Here is a 25,832-nt window from a genome sequence, read left to right on the forward strand (position 1 = left end):
GACTGTGAGACACAGGCCAGCTGGGGGCCCCCTCCCGCCCCCCCAGTGCACACATTTTTGTGCACCAGGCCTGTAGTTGGTTAATAAAATTATATTGGTTTCAGGTGTGATATTGTTGTTTTTAATTTTTTTTATGGAAATAATTATGAAACTGCTCTTAGGGTTAGTAATTATGCCCATTTTTTAAAGATGAAGGGTACGAGGTCCAGAGAGATCCTGAAGCCACTTTATCTCACTCTAAAATTCATATGTTGTCAGGTGTAAAAGGAAGTTCTTTCCAAGAATAAGGTCCCTGTGTTATGAATGGCCTGTACAGGTCACAAATAAACATTTCTTTCCACTTGTACCTCCTCCCTGGGGCTCTGGACCCAGATCTCTACTGCCCTCATCCCACAGGACCCTTGGCTTTAAGCCCTGGTGAATGGATAAGCTGCTGGCTGCTTGAAAGGATTCTACTGGTAATTGATAAGCAAACCATGGCATATCAACCAAATGGAATATCACTCAGCAGTAAAAGGGAAGGAACTGCGGATGCACATACAACATGAAATTCAAATGCATTCTGCTGAAAGGAGCTAGAGTCGAAAGGCTGCATTAAACGGCAGGCTAGAAAAGGGACAGAAAGGAAATCCATGGTTGCCAGGGGACAAGGGTGAGGAAGGGATTATCTACAAAGAGGCACAGGGGAATGTGGGGAGGGTTGATAAAATTGTTTCTTGTCTCTATTACAGCATTGGTTATACAACTGCATGTGTTTATTGAAAGTGTACCCCAAAAAAGGATAGATTTTACTACATGTAAGTTATACCTCAATAAACCTGACTACAAAGTATAAATTCCGGTTTTCAATTAATAAAGCGCTTTCAGTCTGATGAACCAGAGTGGACCAATGTATCAGTCAGCCTTCAAAGGAAAACAGGGAGGCCCTTGGCAGCAAGTTCCCTTCTCTCTGTGCCCTGAGCAGCAGCCGGAACAGTTCCTGCAGCGCAGGTGCCTGGCCAGCAGGCGCTGAGGTAAACTCTGCTGTCCTTGAACTGTTGCCTCGTCTGAATTGGGAATACCCAGCTGATTTCACAGCTCTCAAGGACTGCGTTTTTTATGAATTTAAAGTAAATATCTGTTTTCATGAAAAGTACAGTGAGACTTAAAGAAACTTGAAGCAAAGCATATAGGACCTCAGCCTTGTGTCTCTATGTGCAAATGTATTTGACAACAGTGATGCTGTTTGTCACCAGCAACCCTGCTGCCTATTAGAACATTTCAGTAAAACTGCACCTAGCCTTTGTCCACCAGCCTTTTGTAAGTAGTCCAAAGGGCAATTGGTATGCTGGTGCTCCTCATGTAAATGAGGTCATTATCCTTTTAAAGGTATAAAGTCTCCTGTATGTCATAGAGCTTTCTAAGAAACAGACTTGACCTTTCTCTCCCTCTATTCAGGGTGCCTGCAGAGCCTGCACTCATTAGCTAGAATTTGACTCCATGACATTTTTACTTAATTTTCTTTTTCCTCTGTATTGAACACATGGGGCAACCATTTATATTCTTTCTTGACCCGAGGTGCTCTCTAATCTCTTTCCAGCTGTGGCATTTGTCATTCAGTCACATCAGGATATGGCCACCATTCTTTCCCCATGGTAGTTCCTAACTGTTCATTGATTCGTTTTAGAGAAGGAACTAGACACAGTCCTGTGGACTTCGCTCCATTTAATTAATGCTAACCAGAACACTAGATAGAAAAGTAATTTCCTCTGGAGCGGAAATGTATTCTATAAGAAGTAGCAGCGAGAACAAATAATATTAGTTTTTAATGCCTTTAATTTTGATAAGTGCTGTGGATTGATAATAGACTTAAAATAGTATTTTCTTTTGTTATTACTAATGGTGACAATAAAAATAAAAAAATAATCATAACTGGAACTCAAACTCAGGTCTTTTATTACATACTATTCATCATCATTATGCTGAGAAATTTTTTGTGATAATGATCACCAGTGTGCCAAGGACTGTGCTATTTACTTTGTGTTCTCTAAGCCCCGCTAGGTGAGCTTCACCACGCCAGTTTAATAGAGAGGGCCACTGAGGTCAGAGAGGTGAAGTAGCTTTCCCACAGGCTCAAATTTGCTATGACCGGGATTAGAACCCAGTTATGCTCTGACCCTGTGTCCATGCTTTTCATAACTACCCCCCTCCCACACACACACACACACACACACACAGCCTTTTAGAGGACTGAGGCACTAGCAAGGACATCTCTGGAAAGCATTGCCAGACACTTCTTAAAATGTGATTGTGGAGCCTGAAAAAGAAGGTACCTGCTAAGAAGAGCTCTCAGTAGCTTAACTGGGCTCAAATTTAAAAAACAGAGCCTAGCAGTCATTTATAAACAGGGGCCTCTCACAGCAAACTGCGCTTTAGGGAGAAGCCTGCACGGAACAGCACTGAACTGCCTGCCTGAACTGCATTCCTGCCAACTGAGCCAGCCCTTATACAGGAGTTCGTGGAATTGTATTTCAACCAGTAGGACTGAGGCTTTCCTGTCCAATCAGAGCTGTGCAGCTATATCCTTATCAGCATCTTCACCAGCCGATCAGAATGGCTTCATTCTGACCAATCTGGATAGTGCCTTTTGGACCAATCAAATTGCAAGGATTTGGAATCCTCATTTGTTTCAGGATGGACCAATTAGGAATTAGGGGAAATTTTTGTGCACCGGGCCTCTAGTATATATATAAAACCCTAAGCGACCAGTCCACTGTTTGACCTGTCACTGTGATACACACTGACCACCAGGGGCAGACACTCAATGTAAGGAGCTGCCTCCTGGTGGTCAGTGCGCTCTCACAGTGGGAGCGCCACTCAGCTGACAGGCGCCAGATGCCGGGCTCACTGCTGGCGAGTGCTGCTCCAGCGGCAAGCCTCTCCCACCCCCGCGGCAGTGCTACGGAGCTGTGGTGGGAGGCACAGCGCAGCACCTGGCCCGGGCTTGGGCTCCTCCCAGGCCGCCTGCATCTTTGCACACTACTACCTCGGAGATCGGGCCAAAACCAGCAGTCCAATATCCCCCAAGGGGTCCCTGTTTGCGAGAGGGCACAGGACAGGCTGAGGGACCCCACGGTGCATGAATCCGTGCACTAGGCCTCTAGTTTGTCTATAATTAAGCCAGCTCCCCTCTGGCTGGGGTAGTGCACTTTCCCTTTGCACTGAAAAGTAAAGACATCATTTCCTTGGCTGGAGCTGAAACACCAAAGATGTAATCCCAAAGATGTCTAGCCAGAGCAGAGCGAATCTGCCCAGGGAAGAAGGAGCAGTCTATCCAGAGAGAGGCCTAGTCCCAGGACCGCCTGGCCCTCGGCCCACCTAACTGCCTTGCTGTTTTCACAGCTGTGCTGTATATTACAGTTGAGCTGTTTGCACTGAATAAAGTTTTCTTTGTTTCTCTCTTGAATTTGAAGTGCTATATACAGGTTATTAGGATTTAATAAAATGTAGAACCATAGAAAAGCAATAAGCATTTTAAAGGTTTACTTATTCAACCAAGAACATTAGTTGGTCACTTAATATATGCACATATACTCAGAGAAAGTACTATCTCTATTCTCTAGCAATTTTTAATGTCAGATGTGAACAGATAAAGGAGTGAAGGGTGGCAGTATGGGAGAGCAGTTAGGAGTGACCAGGCTGGCAGGGGAGAGCAGTTAGGGGGATCAGGCTGGCAGGGGAGAACAGTTAGGGAGATTAAGCTGGCAGGGGAGAGCAGTTAGGGGGATCAGGCAGCAGGGGAGAGCAGTTAGGAGTGACCAGGCTGGCAGGGGAGAGCAGTTAGGGGGATCAGGCTGGCAGGGGAGAACAGTTAGGGAGATTAAGCTGGCAGGGGAGAGCAGTTAGGGGGATCAGGCAGCAGGGGAGAGCAGTTAGGAGTGACCAGGCTGGCAGGGGAGAGCAGTTAGGGGGATCAGGCTGGCAGGGGAGAACAGTTAGGGAGATTAAGCTGGCAGGGGAGAGCAGTTAGGGGGATCAGGCAGCAGGGGAGAGCAGTTAGGAGTGACCAGGCTGGCAGGGGAGAGCAGTTAGGGGGATCAGGCTGGCAGGGGAGAACAGTTAGGGAGATTAAGCTGGCAGGGGAGAGCAGTTAGGGGGATCAGGCAGCAGGGGAGAGCAGTTAGGAGTGACCAGGCTGGCAGGGGAGAGCAGTTAGGGGGATCAGGCTGGCAGGGGAGAACAGTTAGGGAGATTAAGCTGGCAGGGGAGAGCAGTTAGGGGGATCAGGCAGCAGGGGAGAGCAGTTAGGAGTGACCAGGCTGGCAGGGGAGAGCAGTTAGGGGGATCAGGCAGCAGGGGAGAGCAGTTAGGAGTGACCAGGCTGGCAGGGGAGAGCAGTTAGGGGGATCAGGCAGCAGGGGAGAGCAGTTAGGAGTGACCAGGCTGGCAGGGGAGAGCAGTTAGGGGGATCAGGCAGCAGGGGAGAGCAGTTAGGAGTGACCAGGCTGGCAGGGGAGAGCAGTTAGGGGGATCAGGCAGCAGGGGAGAGCAGTTAGGAGTGACCAGGCTGGCAGGGGAGAGCAGTTAGGGGGATCAGGCAGCAGGGGAGAGCAGTTAGGAGTGACCAGGCTGGCAGGGGAGAGCAGTTAGGGGGATCAGGCAGCAGGGGAGAGCAGTTAGGAGTGACCAGGCTGGCAGGGGAGAGCAGTTAGGGGGATCAGGCAGCAGGGGAGAGCAGTTAGGAGTGACCAGGCTGGCAGGGGAGAGCAGTTAGGGGGATCAGGCAGCAGGGGAGAGCAGTTAGGAGTGACCAGGCTGGCAGGGGAGAGCAGTTAGGGGGATCAGGCTGGCAGGGGAGAGCAGTTAGGGTGATCAGGTAGGCAGGCAGAGAGGTTAGGGGCAATCAGGCAGGCAGGCAGGTGAGCGGTTAGGAGCCAGCAGTCCTGGGTTTCAAGAGGGATGTCCGACTGCCAGTTTAGGCCCTATCCCACAGGGCATCCCTTGAGGGGTCCCTGATTGGAAAGGGTGCAGGCTGGGCTGAGGGACCTCCCTCCACTACCCCCCGCACGAATTCCGTGCACCAGCCTCTCGTTTTATAATAAAACATGAGGCTTGTCACCTGTATGTTTGGTATCTAACAATGCATAGAGGTATCTCCTTGAATGTTAGTAATTATATTCTAAATACCTGGAATTATGAAACATAATTAGCTTTCTGTGACCTCCCATATGTAACAGTTATAAATAATCCTATTTTAACTATGCAAAATAAAAGAGACTTATGCAACTCTATGACAAGTCAACCTGTAGTGCCTGCTGCACGGCCATGCTAAGGAATCTTTCCCATTTGATTTCTTCTGTCACTTTGAAGATTTCTAAACTCCTCCTACTTTCTAACATCATTTTTCCTCCACAGATTTGATAAGCACTCACTTCTGTTTCCTTCTAGTTTTTCTGTGACTTGGTTTTTTATTTTAACGTTTTACTCTCAGGTACAAAACATGTATATTTTTATAAGTATACAAATTGAATTTTCCTCAAATAGCTAGTTACTTCTAATTGTTAATCATTTGTTAAATCATTTTTCCTTGATAAATTGATTTTTGGTATCTCTTCTATCATATTTTAAACTCATACAGAGTACATTTCTGTGTTATCAATTATTTCTTGTGGATCAGGAGTGTATTTCACAAATAATACATGAGTCCTCATTTTTTATTCATTTGGGCCTATTAAAAATAGTTTAGTTAAAGTCTTTAGTTAATCTTTCTTCAATCATCCTGGATTTGTAGAGTTCACTTCCTTCTTGAGTATATTCTCTTTTTTTTTAAGTTTGAAGACAGTTTGCTTTTAGAAAAGGTAGAAAACAAAAGTGCAATTGACTAGTTCAGCTTTTTCTGTTTTGTCAGCATTAAACTGTACTTTTCCATGGTTCAGGCCTATCTTTGTTTCATTCTTTCCGCATGGAACACAGCAAAAGGCCCTTTGTCCTGTTTCAGTTTTTTAAAACTTCAGTTTTTTCCTTCTCTTGCCTTCCCGGGTGGCTCTCCCTGGCCAAGCCACTGATTGCCGTCCTCTGCCCCTGTGTCGCTGGGTCTGCAGTTGGTGTGCCCTCTTTCTCCAGAGGACCTACCCCATCAGAGAGTTTCCTGAGCAGTTACATCTGTTTCTGTACCTACCAAACCCCCTTTCTTCCTAATTAGGGTAACTTGTAATTGTGCTATCAATCTGGCTTGTGAGATCTTTATTCCCCTTGGAGCCATATTTTTTAACAGTCTCTGGCCATGCACTTATTATTATAAAATATTTTCCCAGAACTTTCTGAACTGCCTAATCAACATATCTAACTACTTTTTATGTTTTTTTCTATTAGCTGCTATAATCTCTGGGATGATATATTCACAGACTCCCAAGTTCCCATTATTGCACTTCACTAACATTTTTTTCTGGTCAGATGTGAGTTAAAAAGAGAAATTCCCCATTTTTCCCCCCTCCAGCCATCCAAAAGATGCTATGGTAAATGTCTCAACAAGAATTGAATGTTCTCATTGCTGGGGAGGTGTCTCCAGGTATAACACAATAAGAAATGTGTGTTTAATTGGAACAGTAATTGCATGATGGGAGAATCTGGTACAAAAGGGGTTTGAAGAGACTGAGACCAAAGGAGAAACAGAAATGGCCAGCCTCATGGTGTAGATGTGTGTGCATGGGAGGTGATGGAGCAAGGTAGACAGGTGCAGGCTTAATTTTACAAGTACTGCCTCACATCTGGGCCACAATAGCATGGAGGTGATCTGTGGTCATCTCTCAGTTATCTGCATCATGAACATTCTTGCTAACTCTCTTAAAAGTAAACAAAAGACAATGAAGTGTCAAGAATAGTTATAATTACAAAGAAATATGTAGATAATCCTATAAATTATCAATAATTTAATAAAATCAGACCTTATAAAAATGTTTTCTCTTTTAATCTTCATCCAATGATATATTTTTATGGGTTTTTAGAGGGAGAGGGTGAGGGAGAAGGAGAGGGGGAGAGGAAGAGAGAGAGAGAGAGAGAGAGAGAGAGAGAGAGAGATGGGAGAGAAACATCAATTGGTTGTCTTCCAATCATGTCCCAACCAGTAACGAACCCATAACCTAGGTATGTGCCCTGACTGGGAATCGAACCCGCAGCCTTTTGGTGCATGGGACTATGCTCCAACCAACTGAGCCACCCAGCCAGGGTATGTCCTCTTTTCTTTATTTCATTCTCTGCCTTTCAAAATATTCTCATCCTTCAAGAATCTGTTCCAGGCAGTCTCAGCCCCCTTTCTTTTGTGTTTCTACCCTGCATATTTTATTAATTATTCATGGGTCGTTCTCATTTTGACTTTGAATCCTTAACAACAGATACTACTAATTTTTCTATTTCTGACCTACACTACATTACCTAGTAGGTTCTAGATGTATTAATAGCATATAACATAAATTAACTATGATGCTTGAAGGTATTAAGACTGCTTGGTTCACATGAGCTGATTTTAAAAAAAGACATGAAAATATCTTAATTTTAAATGCTTGCTTTTGGAACTGTGACAACCAGTTAGAAGTTACAAAGGAGTATTTGGGACTCATAAAAAACACTTTCTAATAATTTGAAGTATCTCTGCTACGTGTGTGTATGGGTGAATGGCAAGATGTTAACTGGAGATGGTTAGGATGTTTCTCATCCAGAACACTTTAAAACAGATGAGTATGTGTGTTTATGTCGGGAGAGTGATATCCAGAAGCTATTTTCAATATTCCAAAGGCTAAGGGAAAAACAAACTTGCCCCAACAAATCTTCACAGCTTTTAAAAACTCCCCAGTGTCTTGCTTTTGGCCAGACTTACTGACTGAATGTGGTGACAATGGTTATCATGTAAATATAAGCTCCAATTGGCTGTTGTTCTGCATTAAAGTTAATTTTTATAAAAATTTAAAAACTAGTTACTGTTACTAACTCCAACTTGGATGGGGAAGGATTTCAAAAAAATGAAGTCTATGCAGAAAGCATATTAATTTTTATCATTTTTTTTTATCATGACCTGAATGAATTTCATTCTGTACATTATTTCATAGACTCCTCTCCCCAGTAGTTTTTGCATTTCTGAGATAAGGGTGCATCTTACAATGATGGTGTATATTATTAATTACAGTTTTTTGTTAATCTTTCCAAGTGTCTTATAAAATAAAGATGTAGTTTGTTATTCGTAGTGTTTCAATGGTCAGAGAAATATCAGAGTGGCTGAGAGAGTTTGTATGGTATAGGTGTAAGGACTATTTGACTCAAGATCCTATGTTACCTTGGGCAGCTTCTTAATTTCTCTGAGACTCAGTTTTCTCATTTATAAAATGGAAATAATAATATGTACCTCATAGATTGCTTGTAAAAAATTGAGACGATATTTGCAATATGTTAAACTTTTATTTTTTATTATATCTGTCCCAACTTGTTATTGCCAGAAAGAGTTAATGTTACTCCCTAATTGCCAAAATTACCAGTAAAAAAATTGCTGAAAATCTTGGAAAATCTGACATGTTTTTATTTTATTATGCAAATAATTTTGACCCCCAGAAGTTATTTATTTTGCTTTGGAAGCCTCATTTCATGTGTACTGCTACCCAAACGCTTTATTCCACTTTGTGCAACAATTTATAATGAACCTTAAAAAGAACTACTGATTATCTTAGAGTTTTTGGCTCAATTACCTATTTCAAATGTTCATCGACTAAGGAAAGCACGTCATTTTCTCCTCTCCTGCACTCTGGAGTATAACAATAGGCTGTGAATAGAGCAAATCAAAGAAACACAAATACCAGTATAAGGGGCCCATTGTGTTCAGTTTGTAGCTCTGTCATATGGTTTTAATTTAGGTCGACTGATTGATTATAACAGACTGACAGATAGCACATTGTTCATCTCCTGGAATCTCTAGACACTTTAATATTCTTATTCTTATCTGTCCATTTGGATTCCAAAACTTAAGTGAAATGGAATTACAGCATTCACTTTGTTTTCCTGTGCTAAGTGATTATCTCTGAAGTGCAATTTTGTGATTAGGTGAGATGGCATGCATACACCCAGCTATGCCGCTTCCCCGGGGTGCAGAACAAGTACATTCATAATGAATGGAGGTTGTGCTTTGATTTCAAATGGATGTAAAACTTCACCACACTTGGTAGTTTTATTTTTTAAATGTAATTAATTATTTTAACATTAACAAGAAAATATTAAAATTGAACTTTAGAAAATGGCATTTAAACATAAGTCAAGGGTGCTAACAGCTTATGAATGTTAATCCCTTTCAAAAAGCAAATAAACGTACTTACCTGACATAAATTGGGAGGGGGGATTTACTGAAAATTTTCAGTTTAATGATTTATATTCTTCCTGATTAATTTAGAAAACTATCTATATGCAACTTGGTATTAGTATTGTCAAATTCTAATGTGTCTTATTTTGAAAACTACAGTAATTATTCAACTACTTGTCATAGTTGTTTGGTCCTTGAGGGGGTGGGGGTGGGGATGGAGAAGCCAGGAATTAATGGTTGGCATAAAATATTTTCTTTAACTATTTTCTTTGATGTTATAAAAGCAAATTTTGTCCTTGAGTATGTGAGACCAACTTTAAAGTGGATTTAGCATTCCCAAATTTAGACACATTTTGATCAAACCACAAAAGGTGCCCAGACAGTACACAGGTTAGGATTCCATGTGGACAAGACTGGGCATGGTTATGTGGCTACAGTAACCTTGATCAGCCCCATCTTCCACACTTAACTCTCCTAGTATAGTGTTCAGTATACAGTCAGCGCTTAATGAATCTTAGTTGCTCCTGTTATTATTTTCTTTATCTTTCCAATTGCGTAAAAATAAGTTGATAGGTGATTTTTAATAATACAGCAGATTAATTTGGGATAAAGTACTTTTATTCAAGGTTCAAGAAAAAACCAACCCATTACAATTTTAATCATCTATTATGATCCCGTTATATGTCCTGTGAGCCCTCAATAATATTCTTTCTGGTAGAACTGATTCACCTGCCCTGATGGATGTGAAACCTTCAAACTTGTTCCCATAATTGTGGATACCTATGTAGCAGAGATGAATTGCCTGCTTTTTCATCCTTCACTCTGTCACACCTTGCAGACCTGAGTTAACAGGTATTTTATAAATGTACCCGGTGATTACCCTACAGCCTGCCATCCAGGCACCAGCAGGACAACTGCAAAGTTTATTCCCCACATCATGGGGCTATTGGATATAATTCTGCCGGCAGCATTGGGGAAGATTAGATGTATCACAGATAATACTGAAAAGAACAGTATATTGGGGCCCAAACACCTGTGGGTTGTAATCTTATTTCTCTTTAATATCTATGTAACTTATGTAGCTTCTTTGAACCTTAGAAGTTACATTATAATTACTGCGGGCTTCTTTTGTTTGTTTGTTTTGTTTGTTTGTCTTTCCTGCTAGTCTGGTTGGCTCTGTGAAGATGTCTTACTTCTCTTTACATGTTTGTCCCAGGTCTTGTCCCATTGGAAGCCTTGAAGGTGCTTAACAAATGTATATTGAAAAAGGCAAGAGGACAGACAAGAGGAAGAGAGAGGCATAGAAGGATATATTTAAGGCCTAAAATCTCCCTCAAATTCTCTTTGAATAAAAACCTTATGAAATCAAGTGCACATGGGTCTGTCCTAACATTAATGGGCGTTTAAAGTGTAAGGGCCTGGGGAAGTCACCCTCAGTCAGACCTTCTCTTGGAGCAGTGGTTCTCAACCTTCTGGCCCTTTAAATACAGTTCCTCATGTTGTGACCCAACCATAAAATTATTTTCGTTGCTACTTCATAACGGTAATGTTGCTACTGTTATGAACCGTAATGTAAATATCTGATATGCAGGATGGTCTTAGGCGACCCCTGTGAAAGGGTTTTTTCTACCGCCAAAGGGGTCGCGACCCACAGGTTGAGAACCGCTGTCTTGGAGTGTCTGAGAAACGGAGGCAGGCTCGACCTCAGGCTCCATGGGCAAATAGGCAACGGCAGAGCTTCATCCAGCTCCTCTCACCCCAGGCCGCATCTCTGCACTGTACTGAGCAGTCTCCACATCAGGCTGTGTGCAAAGAGGTCTAAAAGCTACGCCCTTACCCATTAGAATTTGGGGAAAAGAGCTTGTCTTTCACTTTCAATTCTTTATATCTACTTCTTGACTTGAACAACAACAACAAAATGCATCAGCCATTTTTATAACTTCATAAAATACGTAGAAAAACATACTAAAAAAAAGAATTTTAGTATTCTGCATGAGTACCATAGAGAATAAATTCCAATAAGCAAGAAAAAAAAGGCCTACAGCATGACTATCATTTGCTACAGTATATTTCTCAAAGAATGGACTGGAATTCACCTGAGTGTGTATTAAACTCTCTGTTTGGCTTATTGTTGAGGAAGCTACTTGCTTATGTTTAGCTCAGGATTTAAATGCCAACCTGTAGTGCCTAAGAGCTCAAATAACTGTCTCCCCAGGAAAGGCTGCTCAGATTTCTCCTCTCTTCCAATTGGGCCCCATCCTCTCATGTACCCATTCGGGTCATATTCCATTATACTACCTTCCGATCTAAATTCATCATCATTTTCCTTTTCATTAATATTTCTGAATACCTTTCTGGTTCATTTACGGGAAAGCAAAAGCAAGATGTTTTTAAGTAACATCAGGTATTTGTACCTCGAGTTGAGCTATCCTTTCATTCATGCTTTCTGCCAGCATTTTGGCTGTTTTCAAAGTGGCCCTCGACTGGCAAGCAGGAAGAGAAGAGCGAGAGTTGCTTTTGGCACCACTTGTAAAACTGTGGTTGGAAAGAATGGAGTCTAATGGCTAAAAGCCAAGCCAGGTTGCAACTTATCTTTCCTTAACTTTGCAGGGAGAGTTATAGCTATACTTTATATTCATTATCTTGCATACCAATTACCTACAGATCAAGGTATCCATTCAACTCATTTTCCAACTTTGCTATTTTTACAGCTTCTGCCACCTTTGAAGACTTCCAGATCCGCCCCCATGCTCTCTTCGTTCATTCGTACAGAGCTCCCGCTTTCTGTGACCACTGTGGAGAAATGCTGTGGGGGCTGGTCCGTCAAGGCCTCAAATGTGAAGGTAAGGTATTCCTTCCCCAACCAAGTGGAACACAGGCTGGAGTTATCTGCCTATGTTGTGCCATCTACAACAATGTCTTCTTCCCCTCAGATGTCTCCCAGGGACTTGGGGGTGCATGAATTCTTCTGTTCATTACTCCCCATCTTCAACATATTTGCTCTGATCTAGGAAACCCTTTTCTCACATATTTTCCCTATACTGTATGTGTATGTTTCTTTCGTGTTGGTTATTTTGGCAACAGACAAAAAATAAACTTGGCATCTTAATTCAGATCTTGGAATAGTAGACATTCGATAAGTGTTTGTTGAAGTGAGCAGATATTCAGGAAGTTCATCAAACCATCCCAGGTCACTCTGCTATTGAGTGGCGGATTCCAGCTTGTATACCAGTATCATAGTTTTATCATCCTCTGTGGAAAAGCCCCTTGAACCTGTGGAGCCAGGATTAAAATCAATGTCGTTCAGAATTTGTGCTGTTTTGTGATTAATTTCCCTATGTGTCCACTCACATTAGAACTTGTGGCAGCTGAAAATGGCTCAGATAATCTCTTCGGAGCTTTGTTGCTGGGTCCTTCAAAGCCAAAATCCATTATATCAGAGGACATTTCGAAAAAATGGTAATCACAATAGTTGCTGAGCTCATTCAATAAAATCAGAATTCAAAACCCAGATTACTTACAGATTGGGAAAATAAATCAGAAAAAGCGCAAAAGAAAATGTGAATTTCCAAGTAGCCCCAAGAGAAATGGAAACAGTACTATTGTAAAAAAATTCAAAATTTACAACTAAAACTAGCATAGCTTTTATTTTATGGTTGAACAAAAGCCATTTTTTATTTTCTTTTTCCAGGATGTGGTCTGAATTACCATAAGAGATGTGCATTTAAAATCCCCAACAACTGCAGTGGCGTGAGGCGGAGAAGACTCTCAAATGTTTCCCTCACTGGGCTCAGCACGGTCCGCACCGTGTCTGCTGAGCTGTCCACCAGTGTCCCGGATGAGCCCCTTCTGGTAGGGCCTTCTGTCCATCCACTCCCCCTTCATGTGAGAAATCTGTGGGACAAAGTGACAGCAGTGTCAGCCAAGACAGTGCCCTCCCTGCACGGGAGGACACAGCCAGGGTGTAAACGTTTCACTGGGGCCTGTGCTGTAGATTGCTCAAGGCTTCATCACATATCCAACAGCTTTGAGTTTGCTTTTATCTGTGAGTTTACAAAATGTGTGAGGTTTCACTGTGGTCACAGGGCCAGAGCAGCACAAACCGATGTGTGAATTTTACAAAACATAAGTTTGTCAAAATTTGGAAAATAGAGATGAGCGATGTTTTTCTCTGAAGATTATTAAAGTCCTTTGTGGCATAGCTGGATATTTATTCGGGGAGAAAATTTGAAATGTTCTCTTAATGCAGGGGTGGGGGATGTCCAGCCCGCGGGCCATATAAGGCCCTCGAAATCATTTGGTCTGGCCCTGCCAAGGCATTAGGGATTAGTTAATTAAATGTTGACCAAAGATAGCAGGCTAATTTTTAAGTTGATACTTTTGGATGGCCTGTGATGGATGCTATAAATATCCAAATGGCTCTTGGCAGAAAAAATGTTCCCCACCCATATCTTAATGGAAATATGAAAGTATTTAATTGCATGGCATTACTAGCATACATTCCAATGTATGGTCAGAATGACACTATTGACAAATGCTGTGAGAAAAATAGCACTTAAGACATTAAAGCATTCCATTAGCTCTAAAATATATAATTCATTGACATGGCTTAAATATTATTCTTTAGGAAAATTACTTTTGGATTTTTCAAACATTGAAAACAAAATAAAAATTGTGGTAATTATGTGAATTATTTAAAATAAGAACGTTTTTTCTGAAATTAGCTAATCGTGTGAGGCCTTAAATTTCCCATATCTATTCCATTCCCCAATGGATTTTACGAAGAACTCTTTATAATCTAGCTGTTGTAAAATTTAATTAAAGAAAAAAATTAAAAATTACTACAGCTTTTATGTTAAATAAATCCTTCTTGGAGTGGAGAGTGGTGATACATATTTAAGATACCTAAAAAGTTTTATTAATTAGCTTCTTGTTTGAAACATATTTTATTGTGATCTCTATATCTCTTTAATTTGTTATAGCCTAAACCAGACATATAACTCAATTGAATGCTCATTTTGATAATTAAGCAAATTTCATACTCTATTTTGGGAGAAAGCAGGTACTAAATTCCACCAATAGCTGGAAGAATGTATTATATTTGGTAACATTCAGAATGTATGTGTGTGACTATATATTGTTCCATAAACTTACATCAATTGGAAATAGTGATGTTCTTACAGAAAGGTGCTTAAATCAAAAGCTATTTACTTTTTCTTTAATCCTCACCCAAGTGTATATTTTTCTTGATTTGAGAGATAGAAGAAGGAAAAGAGAGAAACATTGATGTGAAAGAGAAACATCAATTGGTTGCCTCTTGCGCATGACCCCGAACAGGGATCGAACCCACAACCTTTTGGTGTACAGGATGATGCTCCAACCAACTAAGCCACCTGGCCAGGGCAAAAGCTATTTATTTTTTCAAATAACTCTTCATGTCACCTTCCCAACTCTGAAGTTCCTTGATTTAGTGTGAATTTTTATAAGTTACAACAGCTACTTTTGCTTTTAAGGATAGTAATTGAGAGTCATACTGTTTACAGGATAGACATTTAAAAACAGGTTTAATAAATAAAATTATAAATTAATTGTGTATTGTTTTAAGTTTTACCAGAAAAAGTTTTTTAAAAAATTATTTAGTATCTCACAAGAAATATAAAGCTCTAAAGTCATTCATCATTAGAATAGATTAGGATCTAGAATGATTAATGCTGAAGATTCTTTTTTTAAATCTAAGCCAACTTTTTATAACATATACACATATAGATGTGTATATAAATACTTCAAAACATTATATATAAGTTAAATTTTATAAGTATGGATTAAATTATACATTTAAATTATCATATGAATGCATAGGTGTATAAATATATAATTTATATATAACTGTAGTTTAGGTTACATAACTATAGTCTTTAACATGGGTTTTCATGTTTTAAACCACATTATTGCCTACTTAACCAAGTTAAATAATTATTTAATTTTTGAGATACCTAATTCCAAATTATATTTTACTACAAATGTTGAAATCACTAGTGTTTTTTTTTACTGGATGCACATTTTTGTAGTAGAATGCTTAACTATATTTTTAAAGTATACTATTAAAAATCATCCTTTAACATGTCTGTCAAGAATGCTTATAAAATTGTGACCAAATCAGATACTTATGGGCCATAAGATACTTTGAAAAATATTATCATAAACGTTCATAACCTTGTATGAGATGCCCTGCAGGTAACTTTCAATGAGAAATGCCTCTGGGAATAATGTGTGACACGGACACAGCGGCTCTCAGAACTGTTTTCCGTGCATCAGAGCCCATTGTACCCTCATGAGTGCATTTGTGTCTCTTTTTATCCAATTTCTGAGGGAAGAGGAAACGTTGGCTCACCTTGAGGAGGCCATGGATTTCCCAATTCTGTGGGCCATGCCTTGGCTTCTTTTTAGAGGGCAAAACTACCCTGCTTTACCCAGGCATGCCTGGAGTGCAATGAGTATGTCCCTTTTTATCCCTAGGCAAGACATGAAAGGCCAGTAACCCAATAACTATAGTTTAAAATTTATAGTGCATGCTTAGTCACAGGTAATGGTATGGCAATAATAATTAAACCTATTAGTTTTATATACCATAAAGGATATTTCCATTACTGAAAAGGATAATGGCATTGTTCATTAATGCCACCAGATCACCCATATTGCAAGTCGGCCATGATTGGTATATAGATTTCTCTCAAATGTAAGAAAATGATTTTTTCTCTTCGCTACTTGATTCCCTATTTTGACTACAAAATCTCCATTTCACATACAGATGAAGATATTGGTAATTTCATTAATTTGTCCATTTTGGGCACATAAATTGAATTTCCAATTTCAATCATGTTGCTAACATAGGAAGAGAGGATAACAACACAGGTTATATAACGAGCTCTATCTCTCATCAACTTTGTCAGTAAACTGTCAAATATACTAACCAAAAAGCAGTTCATCTTTTAAGAAAATCCAAAATGTAGTCAATTTATGGCAGATAGCTATGTAGAGGTGTATATCATTTTGTAAATCATCACCAGTATAAGAAAGAAACAAGAAAAATGCAGCAGATCCTTAAGTTGGACTTACTAATATATTGTATCATTACATATAAATAGACATATTGATATGATATCCATTTTAGAGACTTTTAGACAGTTGCAGAAGAGAAGTTAGGATTAAAGGATCTTGTCATGTCATTATGCTTTACTCATCTTTTTATTTACAATTATTCTTGTGGTATTTGGGAAAAGTTAAAGCCATTTGACACCATGCTTATCAAAAAGACTGTATGAAGAAGCTTGTATCAGATCAGCCGCCCTGCAAAGGACAATTATAAAGCTGAGTAAAATATAACAAAGAGTAAAACAATATTTAAAGGTACCCAAGAGCACCTCACAATCAGGATTCTGAGGGACCAATGTGTCAGAAAGAACATCACAGAGTGGTCAATGCACAGGACCGCCCCCCACAGCAAGCAATACCAGGCTCAAACTATCAGTACTGCTGAGTTTGAGAACCCCTGATGCAAAACAAAGCTGAGCGTTTCCCAACATTTTATAAAGCCACAGTTAAGACAATGTGGTATTGCACAAGAATAGAAAAATAAATCAATGAAATAGGATAGAGAGAGTCCAGAAACTACATGGTTATACAGGTCTACTGATTTATGACAAGGGTACCACTACTGTGAGAAAATGATGCTCTTTTCAACAAATAATGCTGGGACCAATACAAACATATGTACAAGAATTTGGAGTAGAAAAGGCTGTTTTAAACGGGACTCGAATTACTGTTGGCAAGAGGAAAAGATTGATCAATTGAACATTATTAGAATTAGGAAGTTATTTTTATTGAAATATACCATTGAATAAGCCAGAGACTAGGAGGATATGCCATTAAGCAAGTCACAAAATGGGAGGATTTTTAATGTATATCCTGTATAATAAAATATGCAAATTGACCGAATGGAGGAATAGCTGGTCGCTATGATGCACACTTACCACCAGGGGGCAGACACTCAATGCAGGTGGTCAGTGTGCTCCCACAGGAGGAGCACTGCTGAGCCAGAAGCAGGACCTAAGCCGGCAGGCGGACATCCCCTGAGGGTTCCCAGACTGCGGACTGCGAGAGGGCGCAGGCCAGGCTGAGGGACCCTCCCCTCCCCCCAGTACATGAATGTCGTGCACTGGGCTTCTAGTATCCTATAAAAAATAAATTAGAATGTATAAAAAAATCTAAAAATGTTAGAAAACAGGCAACTCCGTTCTGTATAGGCATAATATTTGAACACTTTACAAAAAAAAATAGCCAGTAAACATGAAAATGTACTTTACATCATGTATGTAGTTATCAAGGAACCTAAAGTTAAAAAATCTACAGTTTTTCCTCAAAGTGCAAAAGTTTATTCGACACTAGAAATATCACTATTTGCAAAACACAGTCACACATTTTAAAAAAAATATTTTTGTATTGATTTCAGAGAGGAAGGGAAAAGGAGGTAGAAACATCAATGAAGAGAGAGACACATTGATCAGCTGCTTCCTGCATTACCCCCACTGGGGACGGAGCTGCAACCCAGGCATGTGCCCTAACCAGGAATCAAACCGTGGCCTCCTAGTTCATAGGTTGATGCTCAACCTCTGAGCCACACAAGTCATGCATTTTTGTTATGAAAAAGAGTCAACTCTATTTTAGTTTTGATTTGTTTTTTAGTTAAAAGAGCTGCTCAAAAAGGCTTGAAGGAACAGCGATGAAAAAGAACATATTCATTATAAATTACCAGATATGTGTTGTCTATTTAACCAAGATTTTTCTTATATTTTTCATTGATATTCCTTCTCATAAAAGCATTCAGAATAGTTTTTCACTTTTGAATTATATTTCAACCTTGAATGAAATCAGACAGAAAACAATGATATGCAACAAAGACTCTAAAATGAACAAAGAATGCATGGGACATGTTTCTCTCATTATAACTCTAAGCCCGTATTGGAATTTCCAGGTTTGTAAACCACTGACTTATTCTTGCCAGTAGGCAGAAAGCAATAGTGTAACATTTGATTATTTTGATGACATTTTTCTTCCTTTTCCCATAGAGAGGATACATTATTGTGAAGAAAATCTAATCTTTAACTTAAAGGTCAAAAATGCTTCATTCTGTCTATAATTTATTTTCAACAAGGTGAAAGAACAGTCTGTCATCATTGACACTATGGCAAGCAGTATTTTTTTTTACCTTTACTAGCTCACAACGGTAAATTGTTTTTGCAACCTTGAGTTTGTATCTATAATCCTATGAAATGGTTAAAAAGTAATTTCCAACCCAGCTGTTTGTGTTGCCACAAAGACTAATTAGTATAACAATTCGCTTTCTCTTGAAAACAAACCTATATAGAACATTATTGAGTAATGTGCATTGCTTTCCTCCAATAACACTATATATTTTTTTTTGTCTTTTTCCTCCCTTTATTCTGCTCCTTTGCCTGCTTTTTGCTTTTACAACTTCATCTCTAAGTCTCCTCTGAGTCCTGGCTTTGAGGTATGTACTAACTCTATCTACCATCTTTGCAAACCAACATTATAACATTAGGTTGTTATCACACAATTATCTGCATTGATTCTATGAATCAGGTCAGAACTTAGCTCAAAATTGTATGTCAACTATCATTTAAAAAATATTACCAGAGAACCCAATCTATTGAACTGCAAAAAAGAACATATTTTTGTTGTTGTCTTTTCTTGTTGTTGTTCAAGTTTCCACAGTCCTCAACAAGATGAAGAGCAGTGCAGGCATTAGGGCAATAGGTCTTGAACTGTTAGATAAAATTTTGCCCGCAGGTAAACTTGTAATTTGATCCCATAACATCGGTGTCTTTTGCATGAAACTGAGCAGACTAGACAGGATACGGTCAGCACTCACCGTATTTAGTAGCATGTTAACTGAAATCTATGCATGTTGGAACTGTGTCCTCATGCCAGGTAGCACAGAACCATGTAAAGGGAGGTCACCATCTCGATATACACAGGTTTTGGTTGGCACACATCAAGGCCTGCCTGAAAATGAATACAACTTTTTCAAGAAAGGAACTTTTAATCCTTAATGGATTATCACAATCTAATTGCTTTTAAAGGGTGGTATGCATGTGGATATGGCAGGGTCTTCATCCAAGAATAACTTTCAATGGAAAAGACACAAATTTCCTTCATAAAAGGTTTTCATTAAGTCCTCCTCCACAATTGGCCTTTTATCTTTCCTAAGCAATCAATAACCTGAACATGGAGAAGGGACATTTAGGTCAAGCGTTCGCATAGAGATATATATATATACAATAGTGCTCTTCTTATGAGAAGTTGTTTTGACCAATTGACTTGTTAATATTTAGTTTTCCTTATTTCTTTACCTCTTGCAAATTGTATTGTTATTTTCCCTCGTGAGACTATAAATTTCAGATACCATTATTAGTGTTCATTCTAAGACGGTCTTCTTAAGGTAACTCTAACAAAGGAAGCTAATGAAAACACAACCAGAACATATTCTGGGTCAAGTAAAATTGGTAAGTCAAGATACCTTGATTTATAACATGTAAAATGGAGAAATCTTCTTCAATAATAGTAAATTCCTATGTTTATAAATTATCCTAGGTAAAATGGGCCCTTCTTAGAAAAGTACAGGTGAAAGCTCAATAAGTATAATTTTTTATATTCTTGTAGATTTAAATGTAATTTACAATGCCTTCCAGATATCATTTTAGTGAAGTAGTATCTTTCCCTTTTAATCATCCTTTGTGACTAAAGCCAGGAACAGAGTATATAAAGGAGGAGTGACCAGTGGTCTGCTTTCCTGTGGAAGTTGTACAGCTTAACGGCAGCAAGGCCTCCACATGGTAACTCCTGATAAGATACGATGCATTTTGTGCATAAGCTTTTGTTCTTGAACTTGTTTATACCTAGTGTGTTAAAAAGGCAACAAACTTTTCCCCTCCTCTTTATAAATGTCTTGGGGAAAAATAATGCATAACATTTGATGAAATTTTTAGAGAAATATTTTAGTGACAATTATGATTGCAGAGCTGTTATAGAAATCTGGTCATGGTTCCATGTTCAGCATGTTTTGTGACTCTAAGATGCACAAGTGTGAACTTAGGTCAATGATCTGCCCTCATGGAGCTTCATAAATGGACAATATGCAAATAAATATGTGTCTTTGTCAAAACTTCCTAGTATTACATCCCAGTGCTATATATTAATTTATTTAATCTACTGATTAGGTTTTCATTTTTAATTTTAAACAATGTGAAATAAGCATCTTTGTATATATTTTTATGTATTTTTTACACTTTATGAAAAGTATCAGTTGATTTCTCAATAAGCATTTCTGAATGATTAGTAAGTTATATCCTTAGAAGCGAAATGACTAAAGCATTTACACTTATTTTTTGCTAAATAGTTCTTCAAAAAGTGATAAAAATTTTAATATATAAATCTGATGATGGTGTAGGAGTTTCTATTTCTTCATACTCTTCCCAACAACACATTTTGTCAATGTTTTAAAATGTTTTTTTATTAATTTCTTCAGAAAAAATGTCTATACTTAACATAATTTTTATTGGAAGATAAACAGCTTTTCATGTATTTATTGACTACTTGTTTTTCAACTATGGAAAATTGCCTCTTTTCCTAGTGAGATGATTCTTGGTTGCTTATGTGTTATGACAGGAATCCTCTGTCTGTTATTCTATGATAGAAGTATATTTTCAGTTTTATTTATATTTGTGATGTCTTTTCCCATACTAACATTTTTACTTGGCGAAGAAATATTTTGACTCATTCTCTTATTATTTATAAACTGTTGAAAATAAATCAATATGAGCAGGTTAAACATCATATTTTTGTGAAATTATTGAGGAGAATGGTCTTTTCTTGAAGTAAAGTTGCTGAAGTCAAGGTAGAAAGTGAAGCAGAATATGAAACTCGTGTCCTTTGCAACTGCAGCGCACAATTGATGACAATTTTTTAAAAAATGTAAGTTAGGCCTGTGGAAATGTATTACAATTTAAGAACATTGCTAGTTATTTTAAGTATTTTAAATGTCCTTTAATGATGTATTTACTGTCATAGCTTTGAGGTTAAGAGACACAACAGAGAATTTTTTTATGAAACTAAATTATTCTAGCCTAGTAGTCTTTTTGGTAATTCTTAACAATCAGACTGCTTTCCAGAAATTATTAGGAAATAAATTGCTCATTGCAAAAGTTTCCTCTGTGTTCAACTATTTTATAACCTCACTTTTTTGCATCCTTTAGTTTTTATGAAAGTTAGACAGTATTCAGTTTAACTTTTTTATGTTAGGGTACATATTTTGTAAATAATAATATGCCATAAACTGCTATTATTTTCATAAAGTTTACTGACTCACATTTAATTAAGACAAGCATTGTACTAAAAGGAACTCTTGGCTACATACTTTCCTAGAAAATGACTCATTTATTTACTGTTTTGTTCATTTAAAAATTATAATGAAGATAATACTAGTATTGCATTTTCTATTTATAATTGGATATGATATAAATAATATGCCATAAACTGCTATTATTTTCATAAAGTTTACTGACTCACATTTAATTAAGACAAGCATTGTACTAAAAGGAACTCTTGGCTACATACTTTCCTAGAAAATGACTCATTTATTTACTGTTTTGTTCATTTAAAAATTATAATGAAGATAATACTAGTATTGCATTTTCTATTTATAATTGGATATGATCCTGATATGCTTTCTAATAGTCAAGGTAGATTCTTTTCAAATGAACAAATGATTAAAAAACACACAACTATTTCTAATTCTGAATTAAACTATGATGATATTTCTGGCCAAATGAATATTTTCCGGGATATTTTCCAAAGTAGCAAAATCTATATAGCAGTAGAGACTTTAATTGTTGCTTTTGTGTTCTGGAGTTCCAGGAATTCTGGTGATTCATCTGAATTAAGAAATCATTTTTCCATTTAAATATGCACCATGACATCCATATAGTGCATTTGCCAGACATTGCAAAATTTCTTTTGTTGATTGTATAAACTAGTTCTCCAAAGTCAAACCTGGGCAGTGTATACTTTCAGTGAGGAAAGAGATCCAAGAATTCTTTAACCCACATCTCTCCACCCCCTGAGACTCAGAAGTGCAGTGGTGGGTTTGTGGGGAAGGAACCCTTCCGTAGAATTAAGAGTGCGCGGTCTTCTTTCATGTGCTAATAATCAGCTGTTGGCTGATTTCACTCAGCGTGTCTGGTTTGTTACATGTGCATTCATGCTATGAACAAAAACTTCCAGATCAGATGTGCAATTCTAACTATGAATACTGCAGGAGATTTCCTCATGAACGCCACTGGAGCATGGGGGATCGTATAGCACTTACCTGCACTTAGAAACATGTAGGTCTTCGGAACAAATGGATCTTTAATGAAGGCTGTGCTCCTCTCAGGAAAGGTACCAGGGCTTCCATCACACTCCCCACAAGCCATGTCTGAAGACACAAAACATTGCTTTCTATCTTAAGATTACAAAACACCCCGCCCCCCGCGCGCCTTATTACCAACAATAGTCATATCATAGTCATTTACTTAATGACCATCAGTATCCATCTAATGTCAGGCCAGACCTGGCCAGAGTTCAGTCCTGTCTCCTTTAATTCCTGACCAATCATGAATACTGAGCTCCTGGCTGAGTAATATGAAAAAAGACTGCTCATCTTCACTTTGAGAGTGTCGTGTCCTCAACAATGTCCCTACCCTGCCCTGGCCAGCATGGTAAAGTGGTTAGAGAGTAGGCCCATGCACTGAAGGGTTGCAGGTTCTATTCCTGGTCAAGGGCATGTACCTGGTCTGTAGGTCGATCCCCAGCCCTGGTGGGGGTGTGCAGGAGGCAACCAATCAATGTGTCTCTCTCAAGTCGATGTTTCTCTCTCTTCTCTCTTTTCTCTCTCTTCTCTCTCTCTCTCTCTCTCTCCCGATCCCCCTCCCCTCTTCCTCCCACTCTCTCTGAAAAACCAATGGAAAAATAACCTCGGGTGAGGATTAATTTTAAAAAAGAAGAAATAATAAAGGAGTGTGAGGAAGGTAGAAGACTAATTGGTACTATAAATTAGACTTTTAGAAACAAGAAATAATTCAGCTTCTAAAATTTTATCTGTTTCAGTAATATTTAGATACATTATTTTACTTGATCCATTAGACCTGGTTTTCTGATATGATCAAATGAATTCTCTCCCTTCTCAAGAAGAGTGAAAGTGGTGCTATTTTTATAATAAATGCAATGAAATGGAAGCCAAAACAATGAAAAAATAACCCAGTTTGGGGTGGTATCACTCCAGCTTTGCATTGAAAATATCCCTGAGTGACATGATTTCATTGAGTTAGTGCTTTTCTGTATTTTTAAAACTCAATTTTTTTTGGGGGGGGGTAGGTAAAGGAAAAGTCTCATCGTTTCCCTCTTTTAATTGAGTTGCATTAAAATGTAGTCCTTTCTATCATGTTGTTTCAGAAGCATGTGTGGTCATAAATACAGTGCTTCATGTTCTCCATTGACTGTTACAGGCTGAGGTTCTATAAAATCCGAAAGTTATCCTTCTGGGCCACTTTTGAAGGGAGAGGCTCTAACCTTTGTAGCATTCGACTGTTCATGGCCATGTTTCCAGCTTCCCCTTGGTGTTTCCAAGGCAGTATTCAATGGCACAGCGTTTTTCCGAATTATTTCATTCAGCTTTCCAGTGAACTTACAATCCCAGGCCAGGCCCCTGTCCATTTTAGGCAGGATGAAATACCATGGAAATAATATGTTCCTAAAATTGCTGTTGTTGATACTTCTACATAATCTGTTTTACCACCCCATTCACGTTTAAGTGTAGATCAAATCTGACATTTGAAGCCCCAAAGTAGAAGTTGTTGACATGTAAATTTATTGTCTTCCTCAATAGAAATGCTTCTTTTTTATTGTGTAGAGTGCATAGCATTAAGGTTGCATTGCTTTCAGTAAAAAAGAGAGGTACTCTTCTGTTATGTCTCCCCTTTCCTCTGGATCCCACAGATTCATGGGATGTTAGTAACTGAAATTTTGAAAGAACAGTGCCTGTAATTTGCAACAATTCGCTTAACAGTTCTTGTGCTTTTCCTGCAAAGGGAGGTTCACTTAAGAAAATAGTAAGGTTCCTTTACCTTTCATTTATATTTACTTAAAGAGAATGGAGTAACAGAAAACAATGTAACTTTCAAGACTACTTTAGCACTTAGCAAATCCAGATCACCTTGTATTCTTTTTTCTTTCTTTATTGATTAAGGTATTACATATGTGTCCTTATCACCTTGTATTCTTAATGAGATTATATGTTATTACTCTGTCAGCTTTCCCAAATTGCTATGAACATGAAGAAATGGATTCTCCACTCTAAAATACAGCATCGTCACCACTAAGCAGGGGGCATATCCCCCACCCCCCCACCCCCGCCCTATAGCAATGCTTTTTATTGGTATGAAAAGGTGTTGATTAGCTTTTACGTATGCTCTGTATTTAGGGTATCCAATTAAGGAGCCAAACTCATTTATAAATCTGCCACACTTGGCGGGTAGTTCAAGGGATATAAAATCAGAATCGTAGCAGAATAGCACTGAACAATCTGAAACTCATCCAACACCCTACCTGCTACTCAGTGCAATACAGGGCATGGAAACATGGGTGTTTCTATGTGATCTCCATTCCCTGGGGGTCTTCAAACTTGTCCATTGCCCAAGAAATCGTTCTGGAAATTCCCTGACTTCCCATTGAGAAGTAGTGTGTAGTGTTGTTGAAAGGAGCCGATTATTTATTTTTACTTCAGAAAGTAGTCTGTATCATACTGGACATTCACAATGCTGTTTTACTAGCAGCGACTATGAGTAGGGTTGGGTAATCATTTCCAAGTGAGATAAAGAGGTTTCAGAGTGTACCAAAGACAGTTCTAAGCAGTTTGAAGATTGGGAGCACTGAGTCGTCTTAAGCAGACAGTAATGGCCAATAATACCGAACATGGTCATTGCTTGGCAAGACTACTTCAGTGTTCACACCAAATGTCTTCCTCAGGAAGCTCCTTTTCCGAATGTCCCCTGCACCTCCTCCATCGATGTGGTTTATCTTTTCTGCAAACCTTCATATATATGGGCACTTGTTTTGTGTGAGGCAGTATTGCAGTGGTTGGTGATACAGTGATGAACAGAATAGTTAAGATCCTCTCTCCATGGAATGTACATTCTTTTGAAGGGCTACGGTAACAAACCAATAAGCAAATAGGTAATAAGACAGTTGCAGACTGCAGTATTGACTCAATAAGAGACAGGTGATGTGCCAAAGAGTGAACAGGGAACGGTCAGTAAGTTAGGTGGTCTGGAGGTCTCTTGGAGAAGGTGCCATGTGAACTGAAATCTGGAGAATAAGGCAAAACCACCCGAAAGAGCACATG

At 38.7% G+C, this 25,832-nt stretch overlaps 1 protein-coding gene across 1 annotated transcript in view; it reads left to right on the forward strand.

Moving 5' to 3' along the window:
* Positions 1 to 25,832, forward strand: part of PRKD1 (protein kinase D1) — a gene marked incomplete at its 5' end in the record, with an annotated part of 142,384 nt that overhangs the window by 53,087 nt on the left and 63,465 nt on the right. Inside the window, 3 exons of the mRNA XM_005877588.2 lie at positions 12,028 to 12,159; positions 13,008 to 13,168; positions 18,861 to 18,884. Coding sequence (XP_005877650.2) covers positions 12,028 to 12,159; positions 13,008 to 13,168; positions 18,861 to 18,884 — 317 coding nt within the window. The remainder of the gene's footprint in view (positions 1 to 12,027; positions 12,160 to 13,007; positions 13,169 to 18,860; positions 18,885 to 25,832) is intronic.

The sequence above is a fragment of the Myotis brandtii genome, unplaced genomic scaffold (assembly GCF_000412655.1).
Source record: "Myotis brandtii unplaced genomic scaffold, ASM41265v1 scaffold522, whole genome shotgun sequence".
Lineage (NCBI taxonomy): Eukaryota > Metazoa > Chordata > Mammalia > Chiroptera > Vespertilionidae > Myotis > Myotis brandtii.